General features: G+C 38.5%; 1 protein-coding gene across 1 annotated transcript in view; it reads right to left on the reverse strand.

Moving 5' to 3' along the window:
- Nucleotides 1-11,661, reverse strand: part of CNTN1 (contactin 1) — a 127,142-nt gene that overhangs the window by 39,054 nt on the left and 76,427 nt on the right. Inside the window, exon 15 of the mRNA XM_005426349.3 lies at nt 2,403-2,523. Coding sequence (XP_005426406.3) covers nt 2,403-2,523 — 121 coding nt within the window. The remainder of the gene's footprint in view (nt 1-2,402; nt 2,524-11,661) is intronic.

Genomic DNA, 11,661 nt, shown 5'->3' on the forward strand with positions numbered 1-11,661 from the left:
TATATTTCTCTGCACTATTTAGAGAAACCACAGAGAATCAAAACAAAACAACAAAAAAGAATGGAAGGAGATTTCTACATCAGATCTAAACACACAGCGTGTCAAATGTATTTTCAGCTCCTCTTGAGCTCTTTATTTTCTCCATACAGCCGAGCCAAAGGACGCAAATGAAATTAACAGAAACAAAAGCATACACTAGCATATGTTGCTCTTCCTTGGTTTCAATGAATATATCCTTCAAGCAAGCAATTTCATTCCTTGGATCTCCCTTTCAAGGATAGGACTAAATACCACACTGCATGGGGAAACGGCTTCTTACTCTTCACAAGGGATGCAGGAAGTAGAAATTGTTATTAAGAGCTGATTTTTAAGATGAGGGTTATTAGTTAACTCTCCACCCTGATAACATGCATATTTCCTGTCCCAGCTCTAAGGACACACACAGGTAAGGTTTGATGAGAGACCCATTCTCCTGCAAGACTGTTCACTTCAGAAGCCCTCAGGCTGGAAGCTATGGAAAGGTTCATCAGTCCCAACAACTTTCCTTCCTTCTTCAACCTCTTACAGTTTCTCCCCTCACCATCAGCTTCTGAAAATAGCATGTCACAGGAAATACCAAGGGCCATAGGAAAAGGAAAAGGCTCCATAGGGACCCACAACTAACCCCAAGGTTGCTAGTTGCTTTAGCAATGGGGCACAGTTCCACTGGGTCCAAATATAGTGGGCAGAGCCAGGTGCTGATAAGGTGGTGCTAGGGACAGTGAACTGGGTGCATCCAGGTGACAAACTGCTGCATATATCCAAGCAGTCCATCCAAGAGAGAGCTACCCACATGCCTGAAGCACATCCAGGAGGCATTCCACATTCCAGAGCTGGAAGCAGGCACATCTGTAACACTACCCCAGTGAGGCCAACATGCAGCCACTGAGGTCTGTAGTAGCACACAGGGGCTGCAGAGTCTTCAGTGGGCTAACATCACTAGCAATTTAAACAATATCACATAGAATGATCCATATGAACTGTTAAATTGTTTTGTGAACAGATAAAACATCTTCATGTGCAGTGACAGTGGCTATCCTTTACTGCTCCACTGATGAGATGCTCTGGAACATAGCTCTTTTCATTCTCTGCTGTTGCCTCTTCCTTACCAATGCAGTGAAACTACAATCCCACATTTGTCATATTTCATAAGATATTTACTCTTGGCCTGGTAAGATGCTGAGTCTTATACTCACAAAAATGACAGCTGTAAGCAGAACTGTGTTTATTGCATTAAAATCTGAATTTTGAGAACGAAATGAATGTTAGTTTCTTCTACAGAATAGTCTCTGAGAAACTACTGGGTTGGAAGGGGAATCAGAAGCTTGATAAAGCACCTTGCCTTTTAATTTTTAAAAGGAATTGCTTACATAATACTAAGGCATATTAACAGATCCTACTCTTTTACTTTGCATATCTATTCTGTAGTTTCATCACTTACTTCATCACTTGCTTTGACATTTTATCCAAAACTGATGACATTTCATGGGCTGTTAATACCCAGTAAAAAATTAAATGCAGAAATATTCAAGTGCACAACAGCCTGAGATAACAGAAGCTCAGAACCATGCCACTAGCTATACTTCAGCTGCTACACAGTTCTGTGGTGTAAGTCAAATGTGGGGCAAAACACAGCAGCAAGGCAACTCAACGTTCAAGTTACATCAGTTCTGAATTGTCAGCAAAACAGAGCATTAGCACTTCAGAATGTGTTATGCCCACAGGCATAAAAGAAAGCAAAATGCCCAAAGGACATTAACTCATGCTATTAAAACGTCACATTGTAACAGATCCTGTAGGGTGCATACTGTATGAGCACGAATAGCATTTTGAGACTGCAGTAACACTTAACAGACATGAATCAGAGAAAAACTGAGAGATAAACTTAACCTCAGATGTCTTGGTTTTTGTAATTTGAAAACTCGGAATCCTTTTAATGTAGGCCTAGTATAATACACAATAATTTAATCCATACAGCTTTATGAAAAATGAGAAGTGACTTAGAAATGTATCCAGGAGATACACTGAAATGATCCTTGAAATCTATTTTTAATAATGATTTAATAATGAACACCAAATTAAACTATCTAAAAATTGCTTTCACATAAGGAAAACACCCATAATAAAAAAATCCTTATTTCTTTTCAGGAAAACACTTGCTTAGTTAGACCTCTAAATGTCTGCAACCAAATCAGTACCCTGAGTAGTCTTCTAGGACTTTGCTTGTTTATGGACTTCTCATTTTAATTTCTGCCATCCGTTGATGAGAAATCACATATCCTAAACAATCAGAAACGCTCTTGTCTTGGTGTCTTGTCTAGGTGAAAACCAGCCACATTTCTGTATTACCTGGAGAAGCTTACCTCTTACCACAAGGTCAGCTGAAGCCGAGGAGTTGTCCACAATTGTCTGAGCAGTGCACATGTACCTCCCTGCATGCCGCAGCTGGACATTTTTAATCAGCAGCTCACCATTGGATTTAATCTGTCACAAAAACAACACTTCGTGAAACTGGTAAACATCCCTGGGCAGCTATGTGATACTTGTCTACACATCCCTCCCAATTCACTTACAGGGGTTGCTATTTCTAAAAAGTAAGTGCTTACTTAGAGGATGGATCACCTTCAAACATGGATCTGATTTATAGGACAGCTGTTGAAAGTGTGCCATGTTTCCTGAGGAGCTGCAACTCCTTACTGGACATGAAAAAACTAGACACTTTAGTAAATGATTATTAACAAATCAACATTTCCCTCTTACTTTTTGAAGCCCATATCTGAAAACTAAACTTACCCAAGAATTTGTTCATAAACCACAGCTATATTATTTTTCTGCACCATTACTTGTTTTTTTTTTTAAGCACGTTGGCAGGATAGAATGTCATGGAGTCCCACTAACAGAGCAGGATGTTGTTTGGCTCTTCCTTTTTACTCCTATAGCAGTACCTGAGCTTTTAGCTCAGAGAGACTATAAGCATAGCCTAAACAAAGGTGCACCAAGAGCTGCCCTGTACTCCTCTGCCCTCCCTTGCTGCTGAGGCCCATGTCAGGCTGGAGATGCTCTTCCCTGGCTCAGCTCTCACTGCTCCTTGACAAACAGTAGGACTCCAGGGAAGTAGTTTACCTTTCAACAAGGCTCATGCACTCATCATCCAAGGCCCTAATCCTTTCTTAACACACTTCACCAACGCCAGACTATTGGGAAATACTCAGCCATGTTTTCAAATGGCTATGTGGGCCACTGGCTACCCTTGGCTGTGCAGAGAGGCAAACAGAATATAGTATTTTTATCCTGTGACACTTCTGAGTAATCAGATGTGCACCTGTAAAACAACGAGTGGAACAGAGACCACTATGTGCACCACAGCCATTTCCTAATGAAAAACACATTTTATGTGAACACTTTAACTTAAGTGTTAAAAAATAACTCACTTGAAATATTTTGCTTATCCATCCTGCATTTTATCCCAGAAAAAGATTACTAGGCTAAATCAATGGGTTATACACATGGTAGTCCTAAAGAGATTTCACTAAAAAACCCAAATGTTCTCACCAAAATACATCTCAACTTTCATGGGAGTAAAAGTGCTACAAAAAATTAATACATGGATTTATACCACACTATATCAACATGGAAAACATTCAGATTTCCTAATTCACTGAAAATTGTTCAAAAATATAACTGAAACACACTCCCCCCCCAAAAAAATCAAACATTGAGATAATTCACTGCAATCCATAGACCTTTACAAACAGGAATAAAAGCAATTCAGAGGCAAAATGGTATATACAAAAATAAACTGCAAAAATATTTAGGTGTAAGAACTAGTGCTATCATCATCACAGATGCTGGGTAACAAAAAAAGACCTTTGAGACAATCTTGAATAGTATGGGCTGTGTCTCTACATTTAGACATTTAGAAGAAATGAAATAAAGCTAATACCATCCAGTTTATGTTTCTTGATTGAAACGGATGGGGGAGAAAGCAAGGTTAAATCTTTTCCAAATGCTCTGAAATTAGAATGAGAGCTTATAGTCTATATTTAGGGGAGATTAAAATACCCAGATAACACTACCCTTTTCCTTTCCAGACTCCAATGAGGATTTTGGTTGCCAGCTTCAATTTCTGCTGGCATAAAATTTCAGCACAAACTGAAATCTGTTAGCATCAACTTTTTTTAGGTCCAACATAAGAATTCACATATTTAAGAAATTACTGTGGTAAATAAATAATTGGATGAAAGAAGAATCAAGCACACATGAAAGAAAGTGCTTGACTCTGGCTAGCAATACTTCAGCTGATTGCTTTACAGGGTCAGTAAGAAAGGCAGGTTACACTGTGCCTTCTCTCCTTTTGATTTACACAAGTGCTGCTAGCAAGGATCAAACAGATCTGCTGGGTCAGTGAACAATCCAGTATTCCTGATACATTCCAGATAATTTCTCTCTTAGTTATTATTAAACTATTTCCATATGGATGTATATATATTCACACTTTTCACTCAAGGCTAATATGGCTTTTAATTTGATTTTTCAAACCACATGCATCTACAGAGATGAGGAGAGTCCGGGACAGTGTCATTTCTGTGCTCATGCCTCCCCAGTTTATTCAAGAGAATTCCAATAAGACTGCTGTGGCAGACAGCATCCTTTGAAAATCTGCTGGGATTACTGCATAAGTGAACACTGTCTGGCTGAACACCTGACTAATCACATGTGAGCCCTACAGTGGCCTAAGCAATTCTGGCAACAGCTTCCAGGGAGAAAAATCAGTCAGAGCGTCAGTAGCTCTATGGCAAAAAAGAAGGCAGCTACCTGATCCTCTGTCCTCCAAAAATTACAACAAAAAAGCTGTAAAAAAAATCAAACTATTTGATTTTTCAGTTCCTGCTTTTCATTCGGTTGTTGGTTTTTTGGGGTGTTTTTGATTTTGTTTGTTTGTTTGTTTTTGTTTTTTTAAATTCTGCTCTTATTGGTTTTGGTTTTAATAAAAAAGACAAACAGTTCCCTATTTGACTGCTGGGTATTGGTTCATTAACACTAAATGTTATCCTAGAAGTAACCACAGTGCTTGTGATTCTCTAATAATTACTTGCATTTTTATCTGCAAATAAACGTAAGCAAATGCTGGGCAAAGCAATAACGTTTAGAAACAGATTATGAGAATTCTCATAATCATATTATGACTTCAATAGCAAATGACAGCAAATTCTTACTGGGGCTAGTACTTATTTCTATGTTAGCACTTTAATTAAAACAATTTATTGTATTTAATAATGATGTGCCCATATACTTGCCCTAACAATAATTTCCCTTACGACAATTTGGTCTTATAACCTAAATGATGAAAAACAGATGGAAAAATGTAACATAATTTTAAAAACCATCAAAAAATCATAGATATGGTGTTGCATCTTGTTGCTTCAGAAGCTCTCCTGGAGCAAGACTTCATGCAGTTGGTAATAAAGCTTTCCATACCTCAGAAGAAGCCAAAGTTCTTGGTGGTAAGAGAAGAGCTTACCAAGCAAATTAAGAGCACAGGCATCAGCGAATTCTGTCCACAAATTAGATATGAATGTACTGTATGTTTTCATCTCAAAACCTCAGCTTGGTTATGTTTAAAAATGCCTTCCTTAACTCAGAAAAGACTGAATCACAGACTGGAAATAGTGATAGCAATACTCAGAGATATTCCAAGGGTATCTGTGGTTCACCACTCAGTATTTACCAAGTTTCAAGCAAATACTTGCATCATATAAGCCCTATATTTATGATTTAATAGTGATGTCAAAAATAGCATTTTATGACCTATTTCTGAGAGTCACTGGTTTTTTTGACCATCACCTTTTCCAGGGCACTAAATTGCCAAAAGCCATCAGAATGCACCCCTGTACAATTAAATATCATTTACAGGAATCTAGTGTTTTGACTAAAAACAGTGTCTATCCATTCTGTTGGGCCCTCAGAGACAATAAAGGAACTTCTGTTAATATAAGACTTCCAAGACCAAGAAATAAGAAAGTTAACTTGCAGAAATAGAAGAACCTGGTAAGCAGAGCCAGAGTATGTTTTTAAATTCAGGTTCTAAAATTAGACATCTGAGCTTCAGCATTGTTTAATGCACAGTAGATGTAAAATGGTAAGAGAATCAATAAGAAGTAATCCAGAAGAGACAGGATTCTTGGTGCTGAGGTCAGTTTGTCCAAAGCTAGAAATAATGTTCAATATCTTTTCATTATTGACTATAATTCATATAGTTATAACTAATAATTCATATATAATTCATTATTAGAATTATTAACTCTAAATGAGCTCATGTGAATTGGTTTGATCCTGCCAGTACAGAATTAGTTGAGTGGTTGCTAAAACCAGAACAGATGATCCAACTCCTGTAGAGGTAAGTTAATGTAAATGTGACTATAGATGTTTTCTTGCTGTTGACATCAGAGACATAGGGACAACACCCCCAGTGCAACACCACTGTCTTAATTCTATTCACCTAAGACCTTGTTTTGTTGTATAAGCCATAGTTACAGATAAATAAAAAACTCAACAGGATAATGATGACAGTCATTCCCATTAAAGAATCTTTTCCTTCAGTGAGCTATATTTATATGTAAAGGATATACAATGTAATTCTACATTTGAGATGTGGACCGGGAAGTATTTCCAACAAATGTATTATTATTCTTCTCCATTCAGCATACCACTGAAAATTCCTTAAGACATTGTGCTTTGCACCAGCATCCCTTTGGTAATGGGCCTTGTTATTTCACTTATAACAGCAGAAAAAGCCTAGCTACTTGCTCACTTATGCTCATGGCTCACAGCTTTATGGCTGATGAAAATTCACAATACACTGCAAACTACATTTCTCTGAGTAGTGTTCACACCTGGCTTCCTTAGCTTCTGCTATCTAACTACAGATGGTACATGAATTTTGGTAGCCTGGTGAGTCTCACAAGCACATAAATGTTACAGTCAACTGCTTTTGCAGAGTATTTTTTAAATTCTAGCAGAGAAGTTGGCAGATCTTCTAAACTAATTACAATTCTTTGTGCTGTAAGTAGAATAAGTTTCCTCAAAGGCTTCTGCCAGAGCAAACTACTTGTTGGCTTCACCCTCAACATTATATCTTCTGCTTTCCTTCCCCTCCTTGCTCCTAACCACTGACTCCATCCATCACATTCCATGCTCACTAGATTATTATTAGACCATTGCCTCTAAATATTCCTCCAAACCTACCCAAAATTGGGTAGCTTTGGAGTAATACTTAGAATCACTTTCAGCTCACTAATGTCTAAAGGACCTCCCTAATACATCAAGGCACTGAGAACAGTGTATTGAGACAGTATCTTGAGAGAGTCCTGGAACTCTCTTTCATAAAAATCCAGTAAGCAGTTGATTTGGTTGGTCATGCTTCATCAACGATCACCTGCCACCTAATACATTCAAAAACTGTACTAAATGAGCTCACTACAACCCTGGCTTTGTTCTAGCCCATAAATAACCTCTTCTTCCTTATCAGTGTGTAACTGAACTTTCCTATTTTGATTTCAACAACCAGGTGACCTCTTCATTAGGTGAGGGAAAGGCTGTGGATGTTTTCTGCTGGACTTTAGGAAAGCCTTCGACACCATTTGCGACAGCATTATCCTGGAGAAATTGGTTTCCTATGGCTTGGATGGGTGGACTGTTGTGGGGAAAGAAAATGGTCTGGATGGCTGGGCCCAGAGAGTGGTGGTGAGTGGAGTTACATCCAGCTGGCACCTGGGCATCAGTGGGGTACTCCAGGGCTCAGTACTGAGGCCTGTCCTGTTTAATATCTTTACTGACAATCTGAATGAGGGGATCAAGTACATGCTCAGCGAGCCTGCAGATGACACCAAGTTAGGCCGGAGTATTGATCTGGTGGAGGGCAGCAAGGCTCTGCAGAGGGATCTGGACAGGCTGGATCAATGAGCCAAGACCAATTGTATGAAGTCAAGGCCAGGTGCAGGTCCTACACTTGGGTCACAACAACCCCAGGCAGTGCTACAGGATGTGGGAAGAGTGGCAGCAAAGCGGCCTGGTGGAAAAGGACCTGGAGGTGCTGGGTGACAGCAGCTGATCATAAGCCAGTGTGTGCTCAGGTGGCCAAGAAGGTCAATGGCATCCTGGCCTGTATCTGAAAAAGTGTGGCCAGCAGGACCAGGGCAGTGATTGTCACTCTGCACTTGGCACTGGTGAGGAGGCCCTTCAAGTACTGAGTTCAGTTTTGGGTCCCTCACAGCAAGAAAGACATCGAGGTGCTGGAGCAGGTCCCGAGAAGGGCAATGAGGCTGGTGAAGGGGCTGGAGCACAGGCGTGATGAGGAGCAGCTGAAGGAACTGGGGGTGTTCAGCCTGGAGCACAAGCTGAGGTGGGACCTTATCACTCTTTACAACTGCCTAAAGTAGTGAGGTGGGGTTGGTCTCTTCTCCCAAATAACAAGGAAAAAATTTCTACATGGAAAAGGCTGTCAGGCGTTGGAAGAGGTCAGCCTGGGAAGTGGTTGAATTACCAACCCTGGAGCCTTTTAGACATGTAGATGTGGCACTTAGAGACATGGTTCAGAGGTGGACTTCATAGTGCTGGGTTAACAGTTAGACTTGGTTTTCTTAAAGATCTTTTCCATCCTAAACTGTTCTATGATTCTCTAATTCTATCTATTTTACTCCAATTCTTCAGTTCTTTTGAACTTTCTATTAATTTCCTGGTCTACACCTGGAGCAAGGCTAAACACTCTGCAAGGAGGATTACCAGGGAAAGCAATGAGGAAAACTGGAAATTAAAATCCTTGTGTATTTTCTGCTGCAGGTAGACAGTAGAATCATAGAATCATAGAATAGGTTTGGGTTGGAATACAGATTTATACAATAAAACTAAGTGTCTCCATAGCAATCCATTGAAGCAGGAGCATGCAGTAGAATAACTTTTTCTATCCATGTCAGCCAACAAACTGCAATTTAAAATAATGTACAAAAAACAGGCAGCTGTAAATCTCTACTCTTCTAATATGACTTTTATAGTTCAACTTGTTCTTTGTTGTTTATAAACTCATCAGTTTTGGAGAAGAAACAAGCAAAGTATTTTGGCAAACACTGTCTCCAATCTAGAATTCATCTCACCACTTTCAGAAATCTGCAGTGGGAATTTTGGTATCTGGACTAATCACCTTTAATAATTAAATAAAGAAACAGGCTCTTCCATTTGTGTTGCACTTATTTAAGTGTGAAAAGTACCTGTCTGGTAGTGTATATCCAGAATATTATGAGTGTCACCCTAGAACACTGTAAAGCTTTCTGTACTTCAAAGAGAGATAAAGTAAGAGGAATAATATTTGCATAAAGAAAAAGCAAGCTTTTCAGTATTCAGAGAAGTCTACACTACTGCAGGTTATGCACAAGATAGCTGCAGGGATACAGAGGTGGTTATGCACAGACACCTTGGATTCAGAAGCTACTTCACAGCTGAATAGAGCCTGAGCTGTGGGTCCTGCAAGTTCTCTGCTGAATGTATTTGTCTGCCTTTGTGCCACGTCCCTGCACCGAAGAACACTGGAGAGAACACTGCAAACTCAGAATTCACACTTCAGAGTCAGTGTGGATTCAGCAAGTTTTGCTTCCTGCTCTGTAGCACTCACGACACTGAGGTGTGTCAGCCTCAGCTTGAGAAATGCCTCTTTGTGTGAGAAAATGTGAGGAGATAGCAAGTCAGTTGTCTCTATGACAAAATTCATCCCCTGGCTTTACTGTATCTTTCTATCACTACTCACTCTTTTTTTGCATACTTAAAGAGGAAAGCTTTTTGCAAGAAGGTCAACTTCCTGAACACTTGTACAGCAATTCAATTTGACTTATTAAAGATAAAATGGTGATAAAACCATCAGGGTTTCAGGTTCACTGATATCAATTAAGACAAGTAATAAATAATGTAGCAAACAGAAATACTGATGATATGGGAAGCTATTTAAAATGTATTTGTGCCATGATGTCACTAAGACAACTATAGCCTAAACCTGAACTCTTCTTAAGTCTACGTATAAGTTTCTGACTTAAACCGGTTAAATTATTATATTTCCTGACTATCCATAAGAATGGACTAGTGGGATCCAAAAGTATTAAAAAAATACTCTTTTTTTGTAATGAACTTAAAGGAATATTCCTTTTTGGATATTTTATGTATTTTTAATGTAAACATCTTAAAAGTAATCTTTTAAATCTTTAAACATATATGACAAGAAAGCAGATCTATAAATAACAAACAAACATTCGAGTTTTCCAGATTACTTGAAGAGCTGTATCTTTCTGGGACTTGAAAAGATGTGTTAATGTTTAATCCCTCAATCAAATAATCAGAGGAACAACTACATATAAAGATAAAAGTAATCTATTTAATAGTAAGATTTTAAAGCCTCCATTTGACTCTTTGGAAGCTAACCAATTCTTTTTTTTTCTTTTTTTCCCACTTTACATACTGCTGTCACAGGAAATGAAAACAGAACTGACAAATGTCCTTTTGAGAAATTAGTTTTAGTATTAATGTAATGCAAATTAGCTTTGCCTTCAGCAATGATGGAGATACCAAAGCTTGCATTTAAAGAAAGAAGAATTATGCAGGTGTTTACCTGAATTTAATTAGCATTTCATTATGTCTATATGACAATAATAATAGTATTATTTTGAGAACTGAAATACTGTGGCTCTATCAAGTTTCAGCAACTTGATCTGCATAGTCACATAAATTAATAGTGATATTATCAGAGGGATAGATGAGGATCCTTCATCCACAGGGAATTATGCACATGCTTCATATACCCAGTAGTCTTAATATTCACAGTGGAATATCTTTTTCTTTTGTGTTTATGAAGTGCTGGTGAACACATTTCAGCAGCTCGGGCTGCTGCTGTCAAGTGTAAACCAGCTCACTCTTTACATCCAGGAGAGCCTGAGCAAACCTGCCACCCAGCGACTTCAGCCCAGAATTGCCAGGGAGAGGGAAACTGGCAGGAGAAAAGAGAAAATCCCTTTGCTTGCCCAGAAAGGAGAAAAACCCTTAATGCCACAATACAATAACAAATGAATAGAAGAGAAATACAGAAACTGCATATTTGTCTTAATTATATCCTACATAAACCATTGCATTGGATTTGCTGAATTCTGCATTTGTTATTACTGAAGCACCAAATCATCTAATACCTACAAATGCACACTTCAAATCCAATCCTACTGTCTCCTCTGTCCCAGATAAAGACCAAGGTACCTGTGGAAGAGTAACAAAGACTATTTGCACTTGCTTTGCATTTGAAAGCCCTGAATTAAGGCTTAGGAATGCAAAACTAGATGATAACTCTCCTAAAAGAATTTCTACCAGTTTTGACGGATCAAATAGAAAACAAACCAAGAAATATCCTTCAGGAGGAAGGATATCCTTCAAGGTATCCTGAAGTAAATTAATTGATATTTAGATCTAAATTACTTAAAGGTCTAAGTGAATTAAGGGTTCTTCATCTGCTTTTGAATCCTGTAGAGTATCTACCCTATATCTACTGAAAAACAAAACATTCCAGCACAAGATTCATCACCCACATGAAGAGAAGCA

This window comes from Geospiza fortis, unplaced genomic scaffold, assembly GCF_000277835.1.
Source record: "Geospiza fortis unplaced genomic scaffold, GeoFor_1.0 scaffold429, whole genome shotgun sequence".
NCBI lineage: Eukaryota > Metazoa > Chordata > Aves > Passeriformes > Thraupidae > Geospiza > Geospiza fortis.